A 23,717-nucleotide genomic window follows, 5' to 3' on the forward strand; every position below is an offset into this window, starting at 1 on the left:
ATTAAAATATTTTAATTGACACCTGTTGACAATATATTTGATTTATTGGTAACATATATATATATATAAGAAAATAATAATATAGTAACAATAAAATTAGTAATAAATTATAACAAGTTCACATTTAATTCTTTACCCAATTGATTGTGTAGCAAAACAATCCAACCGGCCTCATCGTAGGTTATTAGACGCTATTCCACTTATGATCTTCGATCGTTTATTAGGGTGAGAAAATTATAACCTTAAACTTCTTAATCGATAATATATATATGGAAACGTGACGAAAGGAAGTCCATGGGTTTGATTACAGCAGGTGGAGGAGATTTGAAGGAATTATATAAAGCAATAAATGAAGTGGAAGGAAAAATGAGGAAATAGTTTAAAGAAGAATTGGTAATCGTCCACATGCCAGAAGGGAGAACGAAGTCGGGCATTGCGCACAATGAGGCCGATTCGCCGTTGCGGCAAGTGCCTATGACTCATTAGTCATTAATATAAAAAGAAACAAGAAATCAAATGAAGGGTGGGGTTGGGGTGGGGTTGGGGTGGGGGTGGCTTTCCACTTTCACATCTTGATTTTAAAGGAAGAGGTCAATGGGTCTCATTGATTGCACCAGATGTGGACAACCCTAAATTGAATATTACGCCCAAAGACTAGAAAAATTAGGAACAAGCAATCAATCTTGAATGAAGTTGACCTCAGATGGCATATATTACAAAAACATCCAACTAAATATCTAATTCCAAACTAAACTAAACTAAAAAGTTGTCCAATGGAAGGTTGGAGGAGACGACATTAACTCCACCGTGAATGTTTGGATAAAAACCAATACTCGGTGATAATTAATATGTACTCTTCTTGAGTTATGAAGATTTAAGATCGAAGAGGAATCGAAAGGGTCTACTTGTTTGGTAATGTTGACAATCGAAATCAAGGTATTAGGTTTTAAAAGACGCTCTAGTTACTTCCACACGCACTCCCATGGTAGAATTCACCTAACATCTACTATTTTGTTAGACTTTCGATTAAAGTTTACTGGAATCGAATAGTGTTCTCAGTTCCATAAGAGTATCACTTTACATACTATTTTGAATAACAGACATTCATTTAGAAGGTGAATTCGACCAACACAAGATTCAATGAAAACTATTGTTCTGAAGCTCAATATTAAAGTTCCAACTTTGAAGTTGATTCATGACTGTCATGCTAAACACTTTTATGCAGACACGCATATCTACCAATAGGATGAGAATCAAGCGAGCTATAACAAGTTCTGGACGCTAGTTATATTATACTATACTATACACAAACTTTTTGAAAGAATGCCTTACAGTACACTATACAAAAACTCACGTATCTCAATCTCATACACGGCACGCAACTTTCTGTATATATCCTTAGTTTCAGAGATATATCTAAAATGGGCAATTTATCTATCTACTCACTATGCCCCTGAGGTGGGAATGTCGAGATTGTGCAGTGATGTACCTGGAGTGGAAGGGAGCCAGAGTTCCAAGCGAGTTCCACCAGATCCGAGAGCTGCGTCCGAGCACCTGGGTGATATGACACGCACCACACACCCATAACTCTCAAGAATCTCACAAGCAACGGTCAGCCCTGCAACAAAGTTCCATGTCATGTTGTCTTCCACTCTTTCTTTGGATAAGAGATCTGCTCCAAATGCTGTGAGTGAATGCATCTGCGTCTGGAGTCAATTGCGCCAAAGAAGTCAGGTCTTGGTAAAGATCATAATAGAGGCATGCATGATTTAAATAAGAATGGCCAATCACTAACCATATAGTGCATGTCGGGGCCATCGTCATCTATGAATATAAGCGCACCACCTGCTGGTGCTGTAGTAGATACAATTTCTACCTTTCCTCCAACACGTGTGCGTAATAGTGCACCTTCAATCAAATTGCTCAAAGCCTGACGCAGGGAAGACTCCTCCACAGCAATTTGCATAGAACAAACCTGTTCACTTAGTTCTACTATACGTTGCTGTTTACTTGCTAGAGGTTTCACTGCCTCAACCAAATCATTCAAAACATCAGAAACGTTGCATGACCTTCCTGACATCATATTTAAAAATCGTGAGATCAGTAAACTTGATATTATAATTTCAAAATGACAGGAAACTGATTTCATTTGAGAAATGCTATCTACTAGTGATGAGCAGGTCCCGTGTATGAGAGAATTTATGTATCAGCACCAAATTATCAAATGTTTCTGCATCGTATTGCATACCGCAGAATTTTACGATAGGGATGAAACCAGCAGGAAATGAGCAATGGATGAATAGTGATAAAACAAGCAGATCTCAAGCAAACCCATTGTTGAACATATAACATAAGGGTGGGTTTTAAAAAGAAAAGTAAACAAAGAAAATGGACAATTAAACATATGCCTAAAATCTAAAACAGCAAAATTTTAAAGAACGGAGGGAATTCCTCAACACTATGACATTTGACATGGGATCTGTTACCTTATTCCTTGTCGTTGAACAGGAGCAAGTACTGTAGGTGGCATGGGCATCTCTAAGTCCTCAATCATATTTTTAGAAGAAACTAACCCACCTTGCGTCCTACTGCTGGAAGCATCTGTTGGATAGTTATCTAACTGATTCTTCACTGATTCAGACAAAGGATTCGAGGACTTGTACATTTTCTTTAGTGTTTCTTCATTATAGTGTACTATATTTGCCTAAACAACAACACAAAAGAATATTAGTCCAGTAATTACGTTTCATCAACAATATCATGGACCAGCCTTTTCACTGAGATAATCTCCTATAACTTCGGATTGCAACTTTTTGTTAGTATTTATCTTTTTGATAAAGTGATTAGAACTGTAATGCAATGGGCAAATCAGACCAAATGGTATGTGATTAAAACAATAATCATAAGAGTATCATAAACAAATATAACACTTCAAAAACATGCACAAGGTAATAGCAACAATAGCAAGAGAAAGATCAGGTACCTTAGTCAAGTAAACAGCATCCTGTAGTTGTTGAAGGGTATCTCTCATATGATTCCCTTGTACCAGTATGTCTTCTAAAATCTCATATGCAATCTGCAAAACGGTGTCATCCAAAGATAAAAACATATAAACAGAGAAAGAAGTGACCTAGCATCTACAAGAAATGAAACTCTCACCTCGTTTTTCTTCATGTGAACAGATAACATCTTACTTAAAGTTTGGATGCTAGAAAGAGAACCACGAATCTGTGAGAGAATAATATGTGAGGGAAACATTACCCTGAAACTCCTTTTTTTACAAGAACTAACGTGCTACTAAGATGTGAGAAAACAAAATAAAGTAAGATGTAGCACGCCTTACTTGGTCGACCAGATTGGTCATCCTCAAGTTATTCTGCCATGATGATTGCTGGAGCAACATTGCTTTCTGCAGAAGAAAAAAGACCCTTGTTTTTTAAATCAGGTGATAAAATTGGAAGCTAAGAAGAACAACATTTAAAATCAGGATTTATTGTCAGACTGCAAGAGTAAATGAAGTTTACCATAAATGGCAGTGTACTGAATAAAAATGATTCAACCAACCTGATCCATCACATATGCCATAGCAAGAGAACGGGAGATATGGAAGGCATTTGCTTGCCGATCTGCATTTAATTTGTACGTTCTCAACGATCCATTCGTCGTACTTTGAATTCCCTGTGTATTTGTTCCAAAGCCAGCTAATAGAGCACCAGCTTCGTGTGGTGATGAGTACGGCCATGGATCACACTCGGCACTCTGCATATCCATTTCGAGGTTTGGAAGCTCGGCAGAAAGGAAGTCCATGGGTTTGATTACAGCAGGTGGAGGAGATTTGAAGGAATTATATAAAGCAATAAATGAAGTGGAAGGAAAAATGAGGAAATAGTTTAAAGAAGAATTGGTAATCGTCCACATGCCAGAAGGGAGAACGAAGTCGGGCATTGCGCACAATGAGGCCGATTCGCCGTTGCGGCAAGTGCCTATGACTCATTAGTCATTAATATAAAAAGAAACAAGAAATCAAATGAAGGGTGGGGTTGGGGTGGGGTTGGGGTGGGGGTGGCTTTCCACTTTCACATCTTGATTTTAAAGGAAGAGGTCAATGGGTCTCATTGATTGCACCAGATGTGGACAANTTGATTTTAAAGGAAGAGGTCAATGGGTCTCATTGATTGCACCAGATGTGGACAACCCTAAATTGAATATTACGCCCAAAGACTAGAAAAATTAGAAACAAGCAATCAATCCTTGAATGAAGTTGACCACAGATGGCATATGTTACAAAAACATCGANAACCCTAAATTGAATATTACGCCCAAAGACTAGAAAAATTAGGAACAAGCAATCAATCTTGAATGAAGTTGACCTCAGATGGCATATATTACAAAAACATCCAACTAAATATCTAATTCCAAACTAAACTAAACTAAAAAGTTGTCCAATGGAAGGTTGGAGGAGACGACATTAACTCCACCGTGAATGTTTGGATAAAAATCAATACTCGTTCATAATTAATATGTACTCTTCTTGAGTTATGAAGATTTAAGATCAANGAGGAGACGACATTAACTCCACCGTGAATGTTTGGATAAAAACCAATACTCGGTGATAATTAATATGTACTCTTCTTGAGTTATGAAGATTTAAGATCAAAGAGGAATCGAAAGGGTCTACTTGTTTGGTAATGTTGACAATCGAAATCAAGGTATTAGGTTTTAAAAGACGCTCTAGTTACTTCCACACGCACTCCCATGGTAGAATTCACCTAACATCTACTATTTTGTTAGACTTTCGATTAAAGTTTACTGGAATCGAATAGTGTTCTCAGTTCCATAAGAGTATCACTTTACATACTATTTTGAATAACAGACATTCATTTAGAAGGTGAATTCGACCAACACAAGATTCAATGAAAACTATTGTTCTGAAGCTCAATATTAAAGTTCCAACTTTGAAGTTGATTCATGACTGTCATGCTAAACACTTTTATGCAGACACGCATATCTACCAATAGGATGAGAATCAAGCGAGCTATAACAAGTTCTGGACGCTAGTTATATTATACTATACTATACACAAACTTTTTGAAAGAATGCCTTACAGTACACTATACAAAAACTCACGTATCTCAATCTCATACACGGCACGCAACTTTCTGTATATATCCTTAGTTTCAGAGATATATCTAAAATGGGCAATTTATCTATCTACTCACTATGCCCCTGAGGTGGGAATGTCGAGATTGTGCAGTGATGTACCTGGAGTGGAAGGGAGCCAGAGTTCCAAGCGAGTTCCACCAGATCCGAGAGCTGCGTCCGAGCACCTGGGTGATATGACACGCACCACACACCCATAACTCTCAAGAATCTCACAAGCAACGGTCAGCCCTGCAACAAAGTTCCATGTCATGTTGTCTTCCACTCTTTCTTTGGATAAGAGATCTGCTCCAAATGCTGTGAGTGAATGCATCTGCGTCTGGAGTCAATTGCGCCAAAGAAGTCAGGTCTTGGTAAAGATCATAATAGAGGCATGCATGATTTAAATAAAAATGGCCAATCACTAACCATATAGTGCATGTCGGGGCCATCGTCATCTATGAATATAAGCGCACCACCTGCTGGTGCTGTAGTAGATACAATTTCTACCTTTCCTCCAACACGTGTGCGTAATAGTGCACCTTCAATCAAATTGCTCAAAGCCTGACGCAGGGAAGACTCCTCCACAGCAATTTGCATAGAACAAACCTGTTCACTTAGTTCTACTATACGTTGCTGTTTACTTGCTAGAGGTTTCACTGCCTCAACCAAATCATTCAAAACATCAGAAACGTTGCATGACCTTCCTGACATCATATTTAAAAATCGTGAGATCAGTAAACTTGATATTATAATTTCAAAATGACAGGAAACTGATTTCATTTGAGAAATGCTATCTACTAGTGATGAGCAGGTCCCGTGTATGAGAGAATTTATGTATCAGCACCAAATTATCAAATGTTTCTGCATCGTATTGCATACCGCAGAATTTTACGATAGGGATGAAACCAGCAGGAAATGAGCAATGGATGAATAGTGATAAAACAAGCAGATCTCAAGCAAACCCATTGTTGAACATATAACATAAGGGTGGGTTTTAAAAAGAAAAGTAAACAAAGAAAATGGACAATTAAACATATGCCTAAAATCTAAAACAGCAAAATTTTAAAGAACGGAGGGAATTCCTCAACACTATGACATTTGACATGGGATCTGTTACCTTATTCCTTGTCGTTGAACAGGAGCAAGTACTGTAGGTGGCATGGGCATCTCTAAGTCCTCAATCATATTTTTAGAAGAAACTAACCCACCTTGCGTCCTACTGCTGGAAGCATCTGTTGGATAGTTATCTAACTGATTCTTCACTGATTCAGACAAAGGATTCGAGGACTTGTACATTTTCTTTAGTGTTTCTTCATTATAGTGTACTATATTTGCCTAAACAACAACACAAAAGAATATTAGTCCAGTAATTACGTTTCATCAACAATATCATGGACCAGCCTTTTCACTGAGATAATCTCCTATAACTTCGGATTGCAACTTTTTGTTAGTATTTATCTTTTTGATAAAGTGATTAGAACTGTAATGCAATGGGCAAATCAGACCAAATGGTATGTGATTAAAACAATAATCATAAGAGTATCATAAACAAATATAACACTTCAAAAACATGCACAAGGTAATAGCAACAATAGCAAGAGAAAGATCAGGTACCTTAGTCAAGTAAACAGCATCCTGTAGTTGTTGAAGGGTATCTCTCATATGATTCCCTTGTACCAGTATGTCTTCTAAAATCTCATATGCAATCTGCAAAACGGTGTCATCCAAAGATAAAAACATATAAACAGAGAAAGAAGTGACCTAGCATCTACAAGAAATGAAACTCTCACCTCGTTTTTCTTCATGTGAACAGATAACATCTTACTTAAAGTTTGGATGCTAGAAAGAGAACCACGAATCTGTGAGAGAATAATATGTGAGGGAAACATTACCCAGCAACTCAAGATGTGAGAAAACAATATAAAGTAAGATGTAGCACGCCTTACTTGGTCGACCAGATTGGTCATCCTCAAATTATTCTGCCATGATGATTGCTGGAGCAACATTGCTTTCTGCAGAAGGAAAAAGACCCTTGTTTTAAATCAGGTGACAAAATTGGAAGCTAAGAAGAACTATATTTAAAATCAGGATTGATCGTCAGAATGCAAGAGTAAATAAAGTTTACCATCAATGGCAGTGTATTGAATAAAAATGATCCAACCAACCTGATCCATCACATATGCCATAGCAAGAGAACGGGAGATATGAAAGGCATTTGCTTGCCGATCTGCATTTAATTTGTACGTTCTCAATGATCCGTTTGTACTTTGAATTCCCTGTGTATTTGTTCCAAAGCCAGTTAATAGTGCACCGGCTTCGTGTGGTGATGAGTACGGCCATGGATCACAATCGGCACTCTGCATATCCATTTCGAGGTTTGGAAGCTCGGCGACTAAGAACCCCACAACAAAAGGGTGTTTCACCATTGGAAAGACAATGGCCTTATGCTCTGGGATAACTTCAACCTACAATTTAGACAGACTTGTGAACTTCAACAATTAACCATCTGAACCAAAAGCGTAACAGTCAGTTAACCTAAAATCCATACTTGTTGACTGGAAAAAGTGGCCTCTGCAGCACGTAAGCCAGTTGGAACGCTAAAATTTCCGACCAATATCACAACGTCAGTGACATTAACCCCTGGGAAAGATACAACACGACGCAGCTCAAGACGGTCCATTACAAAGCTACCAGCAGGTCTTACATAGACCTACAGGAAGAAACATTGAAATTCATTTCCTATAAGCTTACCAACACATAACAACCCTAATTTTGAACCGGAAGTAAATGCACAACAGGTTTAAGCAAAAGAAGGAGCACAATTTCTTCTTTCAATTCAAACAAATTAAGCGAAATAAATGTTTAAGGAAAACACAAACCGAGAGAAGGGCTTCAGGATCAACAATCCGGCGAAACAGGTCCAACTGCTCGACGCAAAGCCTCTGAAAGTCAGGGCTCGGCAGCACCAAGCCAGTAGTCTGTCTGTTCTCGATCCTATGCACAAACTCCACAGGAGAGGTGGAAGCTCTGAGAATGACAGAGGCCACAGCAGAGGCTGAGGGTACCATAGACCCATCGTCGTCGTCGTCGTCGTCGTCGCATACAGTATGATTAACGTGGCGAAGGAGACTAGGGTTTGAGATGGAGGATGTGTTGAAGGAGGAGGAAGCAGAAGTGAAGGTGAGAGGTTTGAGGCGAATGAAACTATTATGGAGTTTTAGGGCATTGTAGGAGAAGAAGGGGAGAATGGGGGAGGAAGAATTGGAGTAAAAGAGAGGATTTTTGAGAGGAGGCCATGAGAGTAGCATTGGAATTTGCAGACGACGCGACACTCAGAGAGCAACAGAGAGAACTTCGTCGGAGAGTGGATGGCAACCAACGGATTTTGCCGGGTAGATCAGATGGAGCGCAATCCCGACAGGTATTAAATCGTTTTTTTTTTTTCTTTTTTTTAATAACTTATTGATTTAATTGGTCCAAGAAATAATTGATTTCATTTTGGGCAACTTTAATCGACATGAGTCGGAAATCGAGGATCAATATATCCAGAAGGTTGTTCCATATGAACATGTTCAATAAGAATACGATTGAGGAAAGCATTCTTAACCTCAAGTTGCCGAAGAGGCCATTTATTTATGACCATAGTAGCTTTGACAACTTACTAAAGTGAGTGTTAGTGTAGTCGAGACCAGGAACTTGAGTATAACCTTTGGCAACAAAATGTGCCTAGAAACGATCGACTGATCCANAGCATTCTTAACCTCAAGTTGCCGAAGAGGCCATTTATTTATACCGCAGTAGCTTTGACAACCTGACTAAAGTGTTAGTGTAGTCGAGCCCAGGAACTTGAGTATAACCTTTGGCAACAAAATGCGCCTAGAAACGATCGACTCATCTATCAAACAAATATTTAATGCAAAACATCCATTTAGAGCCCATGATGTTGGTGTTAGCAGAGCGAGGAACCAAAGTCCAAGTGTGTTTTTTAANTGCAAAACATCCATTTAGAGCCCATGATGTTGGTGTTAGCAGGGCGAGGAACCAAAGTCCAAGTGTGTTTTTTAAGCAGCATATTTGAATCCTCTTGGCTTAGGGGATGCAAGAAGAGTAGAAAGAAGTGTAGATGAGGTCAAACACACTAAGATTTGCTGGACGACGAGTCTTGAAGATATCAGCTTTGGATCGTGTGATCATAGGATGAGAGCCCAAAGAAGAAGAGGAATAAGTAGCAGGTTCAATAGAGGGCAGATCAGAAGTCGAGAGTGGCAAAGAAGTTCTGCAAGAGAAATATCAACCTGTACAGATTCATCCACAAGGTCAGAACAAATATCACACGGAGATGAGCTGTGGATCGAGGAATGTGCGGTGAAGAAGTGGTAGAGGGGAGGGGACGAATCAATATGGTAAAGATGCAGTTCCAAGAAATTTGAAACATGAAGGGAGGAAAAAGATTGGGCCTCGGAGCCAAGGACAACAAGAAAGAGAGTTTCATCAAATTGAGCGTGGGGTGATGTATAACTTAGTGGTGGTGGGATCAAGACAACAAAACCCTTTATGAGTGGGACTATGACCCAAGAAAATGCAAGGAATGTTGCGAGGAGAAAGTTTGTAAGGCATATAATCACACAAGCAAGGATAAACACGACAACCAAAGGGATGAAAATTGTCATAATGCGGAGAGTAGTCGAAGAGGAGTTCAAATGGTGACTTACCTCCAAGAAGTAGAGTAGGTAACGAGATGATAATATAAGCTGCAGTGCTGAAGGCGTCAACCCAGAAACGAGGAGAAAAATGGGAGTCAAAAAGAAGAGCCGAGCCAAGCCAATCTTAGTCACATGTCAGTGTTTTCTCTCAGCACGATCATTTTGAGCAGGTGTGTATATGGACAATAGAGTTGATGGTGGATGCTAGAAGTACGTAAGTGAGTTTTGAAACAAGTGCTAGTAAATTACGGCACCTCCATTGCTCTGAAAAATCTTGATACGAGTAGAATATTGATTTTCCACAAAATTTTGAAATTGAAGAAAAATACAAAAGAAATCAAATTTAAGATTTAAAGTGTAGAGCCAAGTGAATTGAGAATGATCATCAATAAAAATAACATAGTAAAGAAAACTGGAATTAGTTTGACGGGGAAGGACCCCAAAGATCATAACGAATAAAATCTAATAAATGAGACAACCTACGTTCATTGCAGGAATAAGGCAATCAATGACTTTTCGCAAACTGACAGGTACTGCACAATGATGGAGAAGGCAATAAAGACGCGAGAGTAAAATTTCATATGAAACACGTAAAGATTTGTTTCTAAAGACAAAAATAAAGGAAAAATTGCTACACTCTAGCACATATAGCCCTACATCCCTTTTATGGGTTGCCACTACCCTTCCTGTTTGACGATTTTGGATTGCAAGAAGATTATTAATAAACGTAACGAACAACAGAAAATCAAAGTTAATTTACTAATTGGAAGAAGATTTTTAGTAAGATGAGGACAACCAAGACATCTAATAAATAAATATTTGGAACATGAGTAAGAGTACCGGTGGGTAATAGGGGTAGGGATGCACCATTTCATATGATCACAGAGTCCTTACCTCGTGTAATTTTTAGACTGATCCAAAATAGATTGGTTGACGGTCATATGGGCCGAAACCCCAGTGTCCAAAAACCAATCAGCAGCCTCTGGTTCAGCAATAGAACATGACGTGTTGAAGGCTTCAGCAAGGTGAGCATGAGCAGAATCAGGCCGAACATACCGTTGGTTACCGCGATCAGCATAATGGCCCTCTATGCAGCATATTTGGCAGCGAGGTGGTCGACGAGCTTGACTCGGGTAGGTTCGTCCTCGATTGGAAGAGTTGTTGTTGTGGGAATGAGAACGACCTCGTTGGTTGCTAAAGGAAGCAAGATGACTTCCATGGGTGCAACCACAATTAGTGACTGTGAATGTCGTAGGAGTAGAGTCAAAATACTCAATAGAGCGTTGAAACAACTCAAGACTTTCAGCTCTAGAGACTAAATTTGCAAAACAGGGGAGAGGGGTGAGAGCCATCTGAACAATAGAAAAAGTTGAAAAATCGGTGCTGAGCCCACGAGGGAACCAATGCAATGCACGAGCTTTCGAATGATGACTGAACATAGTCTCCAACGCGAGCCAAACGTCACGTGCAGTGGAGAGACCAACGACGACAACAATGGCTTCCTCAGTGAGAGAGGAGAGCTGGAGACAAAGAAGCCGTTAATCAGCTGCTTTCCACGCCAAATATTTGGTGCTGAGTGTTGAAGAGGTTTCTGGTTCAAAGCGAGTTGGCTTCTCAAAAAAAGAGGGAGAAGTTGGCTTTTCCAAAAAAGATAGTTGGATGAAGAAAGTTTAATGGGAGTGATATGAACTTGAGCGTTGATACGTAGAAGATGAGAAGAGGGTTCGGAAGCCATAGAGAATAAAAGATCAGGGTTGCTAAAGAGTAAATGCTCTAATACTATGAGAATATTTGCTAAAACCACCCCAACTAAATGGGGGTAAAAGTTCTCTATTTATAATCATTTACCCAATCAAATAAATTATATATGATAGGGAAAGACTAATAAATTGAAAGAGTAATAATGGATACAAGATATTTGCCCGACAAATATCCTATGGTAAGTGAGAAGATATTTGTCTTTAATAAAAAATCAACTATGATATCTATATAAAAAGTAATAATGGATACAAGATATTTGTCTATAATAAAAAGACAAATATGATACTTACCGTAAGCCGGGAGGGAAGATATTTGAACTTTAATACCGTATTGAATATGACAGGCAAATTTTAAAATCCACGAATATATTAGATATAAAATTGAAATTTCAACGTCTAAATTTATAATCTAATTTAGTCCATTAAATATCGTGTTAAATTACAAATTAGTTTGTAAATGTAACAGAACTATATTAAGTTTTTAAAATTTTAAGATCGACTAATAAATATTAGACTCGTTCGACATTTTAAAAATGAATTAAATATAATTGTCATCCTAATCTTGAACTATATATATATCATCAATCAAAAAGTAAAGGAGGAATACATAAATGAATAAAAAGCTTCGTCAGTTGAAAGTAGTGGATATTCTTTTTTAAATTAAAATTAAAATTGAAATTGAAATTATAATTATAATTGATTTTACAATAATCGCCTTACGGAGTCGAACAACCCAACTTATGCAACGTGGGCCGGGTCCGGAAATTTTGACGCCCTTGGTGGGGCGGGAGCGAGGGAATTCATGCCGCAGCTGAACCCCTTTCGACTGGCGATGGACTGACATCGGAAAGGGGTTTAACAAGTTCGAAGCTCTGCTACCCATTGTTCCGATTTCCAGTTCTACGTTCTTCGCCGCCATTTTCTTTCTCTCTCTGGTGCATGATGGAGGCTGTAAGACTGCGAGTTTCGTTCAAAGACAAGGACCTACTGACCGAGTCGCTCACGGGGTTGAGACGGAGCTGGATTGTCCTAAAGCCTCATCTCCGAACTATTTCCGACCTCTCCTCCTACATCCTTTCTGTTTTCCATCTTCATGATGCATGCCCCAACGGTCTCACACTTTCTGTAAGCTTTCTTTCTCCGATCAGGTTACCTTACTGAACCATTGTCTGCGGACGAAGATCGTGGAAGTTTCTGCCATTGAATACGCTAATTATACTGGTTTAATTGAATTATATTTACAAGCTCACTGTTGTCAGTTTCAATTTCCTGTAGAAATAAACATTTTCGCTGGGGAACGAACGAGTTTTCACCCTCTACTCTCGAGCTTTACTTTTCATTGCTTTCATTCTTTATAATGGCTGCACATTGCCTAACTCTGTTTTTATGGTAGATGGATGGCTTTGTGTTACCTCCATTTGAGTCGGTTTGTATTTTGAAGGATAAGGACATTGTCAGGTTGGTTTGCGAGTGACATTTGTTTGTGTATATTCTCTGTTCTCATTTACTCTTTTGCTGGAAACTAAAACCTTCTTTGTTGACCAGAGTGAAGAAGAAGAAAAGTAAGGCAATCAAGGAATTCAGGGAGAAGAAACTTGTTGATGAAGGAGTGAAGCTTCTGGCTGACAAGGAGTTTGAAAATGAACCTGATGGATGTGAGAGTGAATCAGAGGAAGATGAACCTAAGGCGACTTTGCCGGTGAAAGCTGCGCCTGTAGAAAAAAAAGTGTCCAAGAAAAGAAAAGCTTCGAATATAACTCCCAACTCAAAGTACGTATAGTGCATGTATTACCTGGTACATTTTGTTGTGTAGCTTCCTTTCTTCCTCCATGCTTATAAACGATAACTATTACAACTAGTTTAGTTGCTCTGGTTAACTCCAACTTCTTCTTCTCGCTTATAATATTTGCCATCAGTTGATTTATTCTGGTCCTTATTTCAAATTTAAAAATTACAGAANATCAGTTGATTTATTCTGGTCCTTATTTCAAATTTAAAAATTGCAGGAGGAAGAAAACTAAATCTTCCCGTATTGAAGAATTTCCATCTATCATAGCTGATGTTCAGCCCGCTAACAAAAAGCACGAAGAAAGAAATCATCTGAAGTCTGACCTCCCACAAAAGGTCGTAGTAAGAAAAAATGATTCATCCAGAAGTTCTAGTGAATGTCAATCGCATTCATTGAAGATCATTGAAATTGATGGAAGAAGCAACAATATCATTAAGTCAACTGCCAATGCAGAGAGGTGGTTCCTGCAGCTTTATATAATAATGGCAATGAACTTCCGAGCATTGTGAAATTTGTTTTATCCAATTCTTTGATAGTGAAGCTGCAAAGTTGAAATATTTAGCATCTTCTACTGCTTCATCCTAGTCCTTTAAGGTTTCCTTTGTTTATCTCATAGCATCTCATCAGTATTTTCATCTTGGATTGGTCTGTTAATGGGGCATGGATTTTTTGTTCATATTTATTGTCGACAATTTGTCAAACTTCACCATGTTCCTTGAACTCTGACCTTTGTGAATATGATAATTATTGTTAGAGATATCACCCTATAGGCTCTATTTTTGTTTTAAATACATATATTTTTTTTAATATTGCACTGATTTATTTTTTATCCGCCTGCTTGGTTAGAGAAATGTCTTACAAATCATAGTTGTTCAGGGTTGATCAGCTTGGAGTTGGTGGGAAAAAAGTTGAGTTGTCCGACACTGCTGGTGAAAATAAAAAGGTTTCTATTTATGGAAATTTATTGTTACTATCATCATTATATGGCTTAAAGCAATCATGATTATTTGATAGCAGTGTTTACCATTTTTAATTCTGATGTTGATTGCGCTTATAGAATATAGTCCGTTCCATATGCAGTGATTGTCTGTTACTAGGATGAGTTATACTAAAGTATTTTATATTATGATAAATTTAAGCATGAACACGTGTTGGACATGGATATGTTCAGACATGTGTCTGACATGCTAAAAAATGTGTTTGGACTCGGCTTGGGTATGGCTCTGAAAAATATTTAGCCTGAAAATTAGAAGCAAAAAAAAAAAATTCTCTTATAGATTGAATCCTTAGGATGAGCCANACATGCTAAAAAATGTGTTTGGACTCGGCTTGGGTATGGCTCCGAAAAATATTTAGCCTGAAAATTAGAAGAAAAAAAAAAAAGAGATTCTCTTATAGATTGAATCCTTAGGATGAGCCAACTAATCTTGTTATATCTTTTAAGATTCCAAATGTCGTTAATTGACTTAACTCTGTATATTCTTTGTGAAGTATATTTTGTTTTTTTTCATTAAATTTACGTATTTTATCTATAAAAAAATACTAATATATCAATATAAGCACATTTTTATATAAAAAAACATGTCCCCAATGTGTTCGTGTCCTACTTTTTAAGAAATTGACGTGTTACCATGTCCATGCTTCTTAGAATATATTATGTCCATGGTTTCATTTTTAGTTTTCTGTTTTTGGAACTTATGTTTTTTCCTCCCAATTTTTGCTACTATGGTATTTACTTTTCTTGGAAAAAAAAAAACATTTGAATTCCTAATCAAATTCTAAAAAAAATAAAAATAAAAATAAAGTTTTTGAGAACTACTCTTTTTTTTTTATAGTTTTTAAAACTTGGATTGTTTCTGAAAACATTGGTAGAAAGTGGATAACAAAACAAATAAAGTTATAGTTAGAAGTTGTGGTTGTAAACTTAATTTTCAAAAACCAAAAACCAAAGACCAGCTATCAATGTTTTTGTTTTTATTTTTTTGTTGCTGCTGCCGCTATCAAGGTATGGCTCTAGGAGAGTGAAGAGAATGAAAGAGAATATCAAATTCAACTTTGCTATTCCGTCTTGTTTGAATTCGCAACAGGGAAAGAAATGAAANAAGGTATGGCTCTAGGAGAGTGAAGAGAATGAAAGAGAATATGAAATTCAACTTTGCTATTCCGTCTTGTTTGAATTCGCAACAGGGAAAGAAATGAGATATTTTGTAACTAGAACCAAAGATTTTAAATGCTTCTAAATTAGTATTAAAGAATCAATTGCCTTTATCATCTATTCTGTTTTTGGGGTTGAATGTTCATTCGTCTAATCTTTCTCTCCCTCGTGTCCTTTTCTTTTATTGTCAGGGTCCTAGTAGAAGTACTCGCCGTAAGAAGGCAAAAAGGCAATGGTTGAGGGAAAGAGCTCAAAATGAAGAGGTATATTGATGCCACAAACGGCCGTTTTTCATTGCAAGTATCTGTATTTTGTCCTGTGGGTATAAATTCTTATTTTACTGAAAAACTCTACCGTGTTTCAATTCTATACTTTTATCATTTTGAATGTGTAAAGCAGAACTTCTACTTGGTCTGATCATACATTTATTTCATGTGTTTGTCCTTCTGAAGTTATAAATATGCTGATGTAGAATTGGAATTAGCATCGGCAAGTATGCTCATAACTGTTTGTGGTGTGGTCACCTGATTCATATATTCTTGCAGCAACAGCAGCAGTTATTTGAAACAAGTATTGATCAAGGACCTAGTCACAATGATGATGTTGATATGGATGAGGACACTGTTCCTGTGGTAGTTAAGCCAGGACACATTCGCTTTGAGCCAGTTGGAAAAGGTCCGTTGTTTTCATTTTATTTTAGACTCAGTAGGCTTGTGCAGTATTGGAACAGTATTTTGTGAGGCCCAAAAGGGGGTGGGGAAGTATCTTGCGTAGGCTTGCTTGTTATATTTTATGATTTCATACTTTTACAACATGGATAACACAATTATGAGTTCCATGATTGCTCTTACATCATTACAGTTGCGGCGGATCCGGCTGGGCAGCAAAAGCAAAACCATTTCCCTAAGGTATCCATGCTGTTCCAATATCTTATGCTGCCTCTTGAAGTTCACTGTCCCCAATTATTATTGTTTTGTTATGCTTTAGGAAACATTGCATTGGAATGGCATAACCAACAAGAAGAAGGGTCAAAAATGGGGCAAGGAGAAAACTCCATCTTGGAAGAGGAACAATTCTAACAGTTGTACAGACGAACCTCTTCAGTTACCTACTACTGAAACTGAGCAACCTACAACTCCGGCACCTGTAGTTGGTCCCATAAATTTTGATGAACTTAGACCGTGCACTGGCTTACCTCAGGTTTTGCTTTCATAGTTAACTTCATCTGCTTTCTTAATGACGTGTTTAGCTGGGCATAAATGGCTTGCAAAGTGGACTGATCAAGTCATGTTAGCAGTTCTTATTAAATTAAATGTTTATCATGTCACAAGTATCAACTTTTTCTTTAGGGCCAATTTCGTGAGTCTCAAAATTTATGTAGTTGTCTAGTTAACTCCTTTTCATAGTTACAAAAATTAGGGAAAGTTACTGAATTATCATCAAAATTTTTATNTACAAAAATTAGGGAAAGTTACTGAATTATCATCAAATTTTTTTTNCATCAAAATTTTTATTGACAATGCATGTCAAACGTATTAAATTAGCAGCGTATTGGGGCAATTAGAATTTGAGTTATATGTTAGCTTTGATGCAAAAATGCATTTATTTAACTAATAAATTTGTCACTTCATTATCAAAATAAGGTATGTGTGGCCATTTGATCTGTATGATTATGGAACATTATATCTTGAATAAGCACAATCTGATTCTTTATTGAAGGTCCTTGATGAAAGGACTGGCAACCCGTCAATTGGCTGTCAGATCAATTAATAATTGAAAACTAAAACTATGAAATAAAAAGTATAACAGGTGTTATTTACTTAATAGCAGTATTAATTGTTAAAACATTATTTTATATATAAGTTGTGTGTTATTCATGGCAGGAAGGTGATTTAGTTGCATACCGTTTGATTGAGTTATCATCAACCTGGACACCTGAGATTTCCTCCTTCCGAGTAAAATTCGTCTTCATTGTAATTTCTGTCTGATTCTTTCTTTCCACAGCCTGTGTTATTCTAGTTCCTTTTCCTATTTCAGGTTGGTAAAGTAGCATGGTACGACATTGAATCCAATCGGATTATGCTAGTACCGGTTCCAGAATACCCATTACCTGTCAAAAAGGAGATAGACGAGGATTCTGCATCACAATTAGATACAAACCCATATGGGGAAGATGGCTCTTTAAAGGTATTAGAGCCAAACATAATATTTGGTTTGCCATTATCCAATTCGTTTCTTTTCTCTCCAATTTGTTACATAGTAAGTATTTTTATATATATAAAATCTACAATCGGGCTGTAGTTTATTTATGATCACATGTGTTCTTTCTGAGCAATGGTATAGTTATTTATAGGAACCACTAATTCTAGCGTTCACATGCTTAATCTGCCTCTTATCTTCGATTGCATTGAACTGACAATTGGAGACCTTTGACAGATTGATTTTGCATCTCTTGTTGATCTTCGGCTTATCGGGCAAGGAAACTTGGATTCTTCAAGAACTGCGGTTACCCAGGAAATCACTCCTGCCAAACAAACTGCTGAAAGTTCCAAGCTTGCTCATAACAACGGAGATGCCAATGACACTAAACAAGGTATCCAGTGTAACTTGTAGGCGTACTAAGAGTAGTTTACTAATTATCAGGGAGCTGGTTACATTTAATGGGCTATTTTATGACTGGTCTTCAGGTAATGGGAAAGTAAGTGCATGGGATGAAATCAGCGATGCTCTGAGTGCGAAGAAAGCCGAACTTTCTAAGGATGATGGTTTGAATCAAGAAGAAAGTTCAGGATGGAGATCATGGTCCTATAGGGCACTCAGAGGCAGCGCCCTCGGTCCAACAATGGCTCTCTTAAGAGCTCAGAATGAACTCTAAGAAAAATCCCCTGGGTCCAAACAACGTCAATGTATATTTGCTGCTCAGAGGACTCTCAAGTCAAGGTTGTGTATGTTCGAATCTGCAGGTGCTAGTTTTCTGTGACTGCTGGCTGCAACTGTCAAGTTCAGACTCATTTGCGAAATTTGGAAGTGGCTTTCGTGGTTGGAATTGGGTAGAGTTTATATGCCAGTCCAATTAGACGTCCAACGATGGAGCCTCAATGCATGTTATCTGTAGTTTTGTCACAATGGAAAGCAGCTCTCTCATATTATATATATACACATCCGAATTTCGATAGCTCGAATGTTGTGAAACTATTTTAAATAGACTAATTATGAAATTATCTTGTTGTGTTTTCAAGTATATAGCATCTGAAAATTTACTAAAATAACAAAGGGAACCGAATCGCTAGTCTAATTGACATCAGATATTCATTTAAGATTCAAATTTTTAATCACTTCTATGTTTCTTCACAAGCAGGTGAACTCATTGATTACCGGGTAAAATTCAGCCTATTGATGGCGTTCGTCTATACATGGTCTTTGGAGGATTGGATTCTCTACGTATATATATTATATATATACATCTCTCAAGCAGATCACATCAATTGTTCTGCTCTGGATGCTACTTTTACCTCTTGGAAAGTCTACCGCCACAGTCCATCAGGTCTTCACAGACCACAGATCAACATCTTCCACTTTTTGAGGTAATGAACGGCTTAGAAGTGTAAGGAACTCCTCTGGTTCCTCCCCTTCTCTTATTATCTGCACACATACCATATTTCACGAAATGAGCTATAAGTTGATTTGCATATTTTCTAGATAACATTCACTACAAAACTGTTGAAAACATGACAAAGACAAAGGACGATTGATATATGAGGCCTATGTTGAAGGATATGGCTAGGAGTATAGAATAATTGTTACAAGAACAAAAGAACTTGTAAAATAATTGTTTACGCACCTGTATACAGGTATCTCTAGGAATTCCCTTATTGTTAGTAAATATTTGTCCAATCATCTCCCAGTGAAGACAACCACTGTCGTCAGTCATCAGTTGAGTGTCATCATTTTCATGCAAAACTTCACGCCCCAGCCAGATAAATAATTTGTTACAGCCTTTTGAACCCAAATTTGCATCTGCATCAAACAACATATACACTGATCTAGAATTAAGATTTCCAAGTTGATTGATCCCCGCTTTACTCATTGAAGGCCACTGGTAAAAGACCGGAGCTTTTGCTTCCTCAAACTTGCATTCTAATGCAGTGCTAGCCCCAAATCTATCAATATCAAAACTAATATCTTTGCTACTGCTTTTATTTTCGGATTGTCTATGCCCTGATATCTCTGACGGATCAACGTCTAAGTCGGGCAATGAAAATGACAATGATCGAACTATTTTCCTCTGAACCTTGCAGGTTTCTTCAATGGAGGGCAGCAACATCCTAGGTGGAGGATGACTCCCTCGACGCTCTGCAATTGAAGGGCAGGCTCCTCTCAATGTTGGATGATAAGAGGAAGAGGACTCTACAAAGATAGGATGAGTTTCTTTGTGGTGTAAACAAAAACTGTCTATGATCGAAGAGTTTCGAACAGCCGGATGCAATGGATCCATGTCAGATGGTGAAGGTTGCCGAGAAGACATATATGATAAGTCAGACCAATTAGACGATGATGGTGAAAGGGTAAAAGAACTTGAATTATCTGATGTAGAAGGTGAGAGTGAAGGGGATTTGGTGCCGAACTTTGGACTAATAGTACCTCCTTGAAAACTGGAAAATGAATCTGGTGACCCCAGAGGATGAATTGGTAACGACAAACGATCGTCCGGGATCGAGCTTTCCTCCTTGTTAGAATTTTCTATTTCCAGATCCAGGTTACTATCTGGAAAACAGTCAAAAGATTCAGGTGAGCCACACAAATAGGCTGTGGGTGAAAGTGGTGGTGATGCAAGATCAATTGAAGAAACAGGTGCTTCTTCTGCATAATCAATATTTGCAGATAAAGATGTGACAACATCTTTTGCAGTTTCACTTATTCTGGTTGTGTCCCACCCATTTTCTCTAGCAGGAAGATAAGTTTCCGATTCGGTATGAGATCGATCGAAAGGTGGAACGACCCCACCTGTAATCGCCCTGTGAAAAATTTCAAAATCTGGATTATACTCCTCAACTTTCCAGTCACCCACCTTCAAAAATCCTTTCCCTTCTTCAGAACTATCAGCCAAATGTTGGCTACACATAAGAGCATCCCAAAATTCCAATGGTTCGTCCCCGTCTTCGATGCTAAGGATGGGGCCTTTAGCCCTTTCGTATCGGACGACCTGTGACGCTGCAGCCTTAGCCATATTCAACATCACAGCATCACACTTCTCCCCCTTCCAGACATAGATAGCTGAAGGAATGTGCACAACAAATGCCCCACGAGAATCAAGTCCTTGAACACTTGGAGTGTTCAACATCTTGGGTACAAGATGAAGCGGATCATACGACGAATGTGGAGCCATCCTATACATCCTCAAGATCGAATTTGGGCTAGCAGGCACAGCATGAACCCGCTTCTGGCACTGCAATAATTGAATGGCGAAACCCAAGTTCGGATTAGCCACCCCTCGAGCAGCCTTTACATATTGAAAAGCATCTTGAAAACTCCATCCTTCCTTCCACATGAGGTATGCAATCACAAGAGAGGTAGACCGAGATACGCCTTGGCAACAATGCACAAAAACCCGACTGCCTTGCTCTCGAACATCTTCAAAGTAATCAAACACATTGTAGAGAATACTTGTAATATCCTCAGAGGGATTATCTTGCAACCAAAGAGTTCTGTACACAAATTCACCCTTGAAGTACTCAGGACAGACAAACCCAACACAATTCAGCACATGTGTGATCCTATTCTGCCTCAAAACTTGTCGATTCTTGGCCACAGAATCACTCCCTAAATACACATGATCCAGAATCTTCGAACATTCCTTATCGAAGAACGCAAGTTTATCCTTCTTAAACTGAAATTCCCTCACAGGCTGTTCACATTCAGAATTCTGAGACGACTTATTATGAACAATCTCTCTCGGAGTTTCTGGGTTTGGCCAAACGCCAAGATCATCAGAACCCGGTCGTGGCCACTCCTCAACTTCCCGGCGGCTGATTGAAAGCGGCTGCAGCGGCGGCAGACATGATCGAGCTTTATTACTATTAGGCACTAAGCTCCGACTATGATGGGGCTTTGACGGCGATCGGTCAGTCCAAGACGCCGACCGGAAAAACGCCTTCCGAGTACAACCGGCGACCCCACCCCTTGTTCTATTTTCTTCGTCCATCTCAAAAGTCTACAACAGCTCATTGACTCATATCCATTGGAGGCTTATTCCTAGAAAAATAAGCGAAAACCAGAGAAATTAGGAGCACAACATATATAGCTGGTATTGAAATTCAATCCATTCCCTTTTTTTTTTGTTCATCTAACACCCTTGACCATCGCCTTCCCCCAACCACCGCCGCCACCACCACCACCACCAGAATAACCCCCCCTCTTATTTCTTTCTAGAATTATTAATTCGTAGTTCAAATAGTCAAGTCTTGAAAAGAACAATAAGGATTCTGACCCAGTTCATCAAATTCCACGGAGAAATTGCAGGACAGTTTCTTTCAATCCCAAAATTAAAAAAACAGAGACACAAAGTGGAATGGAACAGGAAAAAGAGATAGAAAACTGTTGAATTTGAATCACTTACTTGAAGAATCGAAACCCCAGAATTTGCATAGAAGTGGGTTTGAAAGAGCAATAGCAACGTTATGAAACTAGGAAGCGAGGACGCCAAATCAGAGAAAAAGTAAAAGCTTTTGGGTCTTAGACGCACAAATTGGACCAAGCCAATGGCATGAGAGAGCTTTGCTTTGTAGAGAGAGAGAGAGTCAAAGAGCCACGTCGTTGTGGGATAGTCATACAATGCATGCATGTCAAGTCTTGTGATGCCATTTATTGTTACATTTTTTTTTTTTAATTTATAAATGGAAGAGAATGAATAAATAATATGGACTATTAATTTAAAAAATCTATGGTGAGAGCGATGATATGTTTACCTGACTCTTCGACTTTCTCTTTTGACCGACTGACACGTGGCGGATTTTTGTTGCTGGTGAAGAATGTCTACCGACCTCCACTTGATGGTTGCTTTTACTGATCGAACATGGTTGGTAATTTGTTATTTTTGTACACTTTACATGTGAATTTAATTATTAATTTAAAAATTATGACAATATTTTCTAATTTAAGACTTTTTGAGTAATTTTTGTAGTTTCATTGATAACACTTGCGAGTAATCTTATTAATTTAGCCACTTTATATTATAAATAATAATTATACATCTTCGACTTAAACTATGTTTATAAAATATATTTATTAATTACTTAATAATAGTTCACGTTGAACATAATATTTATAAAATAGTTCATAAGTATATTAATAAAAAGATTTTTTTTTTTTGCCCTCAAATCTTGATGACAAAGGTAACTTAGCGTCTAAGTAATTTTAATGCTAACTTTCCTGTTTATGTATGAATTTAGGGATGGGTAGATAATAAGTTATTTATGGTAACCAATTTTGGTCAATTTGAATGAATACCTTTAGGGCTTTGATATTAACTCTTACCGTTGAGTCACAGGAATCCCGTCGGAACTTTACAATTTTTTAAAAAAATAGAAAATATGGTAAGAAAAATATAAAATTATAAAAATAATAATTATAAATATCATATTATTTTTCTAAGGATTTGGATTAATCCAATTACCTTTACCCTCGAAATAAATAGATACAATTCTAAATTAAATTAAATTGAGGAGATAAAATAAAATAAAATAAAATAAAATAAAATAAAATAAAATAAAATAAAATAAAATAATATGATTAATTTGAATAATTAGTCTCGTAGTCATGGCTCCCTTATTATAATAGGCAGAAGATAGAAATATATTAATATAATATTGGAGCAGTTATTTTCTACTGTTGTTTTTTGACCATTAAAAAGAAAAAAAGAAAAAAACAATTATTTTATAGTTATTTTCCATGAAAAAAAAACATTATTTTTGGATTTGAAGTCCCTAAAAATAATAAATAATTTCTATAGCCATTGGATTTCCTTGGAATATTTTAATGTCACAAATGGACATGTTGATAGTAACAAAATTCTAATTATTTTTTAGACAACGTTGATAACATTTTTAGAAATATTTAAACTTAGATGGTGACATTAAATAACGCATACTCGACAATCTGACCAATGGGAA

The 23,717-nt window shown here is 37.5% G+C and overlaps 3 protein-coding genes across 4 annotated transcripts; 1 reads left to right on the forward strand and 2 right to left on the reverse strand.

The window, feature by feature from the left end:
* Positions 1–1,136: 1,136 nt before the first annotated feature.
* On the reverse strand, positions 1,137–8,567 carry LOC111801676 (chloroplast sensor kinase, chloroplastic). Of its 2 annotated transcripts, XM_023685771.1 has the most exons (10): positions 8,022–8,567; positions 7,691–7,852; positions 7,512–7,607; positions 3,565–3,771; positions 3,344–3,409; positions 3,160–3,228; positions 2,984–3,076; positions 2,487–2,704; positions 1,796–2,069; positions 1,137–1,706 (listed from the first exon to the last, which is right to left on the reverse strand). In XM_023685771.1, exons 1-10 carry the CDS (start codon positions 8,448–8,450, stop codon positions 1,446–1,448), a joined length of 1,875 nt encoding a protein of 624 aa, XP_023541539.1. In that variant the 5' UTR covers positions 8,451–8,567; the 3' UTR covers positions 1,137–1,445. The 2 variants fall into 2 exon arrangements, with proteins under 2 accessions (XP_023541539.1, XP_023541547.1); XM_023685779.1 differs by lacking the exons at positions 1,137–1,706; positions 1,796–2,069; positions 2,487–2,704; ... (2 more) ...; positions 3,344–3,409; positions 3,565–3,771 and adding exons at positions 4,910–5,479; positions 5,569–5,842; positions 6,260–6,477; ... (1 more) ...; positions 6,933–7,001; positions 7,089–7,154 and having other exon boundaries at positions 7,308–7,607; positions 8,022–8,450.
* A 3,789-nt stretch (positions 8,568–12,356) lies between these two features.
* On the forward strand, positions 12,357–18,787 carry LOC111800301 (coilin). The gene is made up of 13 exons (XM_023683931.1): positions 12,357–12,730; positions 12,999–13,063; positions 13,151–13,375; positions 13,612–13,851; positions 14,271–14,337; positions 15,741–15,812; positions 16,095–16,224; positions 16,411–16,457; positions 16,537–16,749; positions 17,433–17,504; positions 17,587–17,736; positions 17,986–18,142; positions 18,237–18,787. The coding sequence occupies exons 1-13, from the start codon at positions 12,545–12,547 to the stop codon at positions 18,422–18,424; spliced, it is 1,812 nt and encodes a 603-aa protein (XP_023539699.1). The 5' UTR covers positions 12,357–12,544; the 3' UTR covers positions 18,425–18,787.
* Positions 18,788–18,836: 49 nt separating this feature from the next.
* LOC111800293 (protein-tyrosine-phosphatase MKP1-like) lies at positions 18,837–22,431 on the reverse strand. Its single transcript, XM_023683918.1, has 3 exons — positions 22,166–22,431; positions 19,391–21,801; positions 18,837–19,191 (listed from the first exon to the last, which is right to left on the reverse strand). The coding sequence occupies exons 2-3, from the start codon at positions 21,749–21,751 to the stop codon at positions 19,090–19,092; spliced, it is 2,463 nt and encodes an 820-aa protein (XP_023539686.1). The 5' UTR covers positions 21,752–21,801; positions 22,166–22,431; the 3' UTR covers positions 18,837–19,089.
* Positions 22,432–23,717: the final 1,286 nt, after the last annotated feature.

The sequence above is a fragment of the Cucurbita pepo genome, chromosome LG01 (genome assembly GCF_002806865.2).
Source record: "Cucurbita pepo subsp. pepo cultivar mu-cu-16 chromosome LG01, ASM280686v2, whole genome shotgun sequence".
Classification (NCBI taxonomy): Eukaryota; Viridiplantae; Streptophyta; class Magnoliopsida; order Cucurbitales; family Cucurbitaceae; genus Cucurbita; species Cucurbita pepo.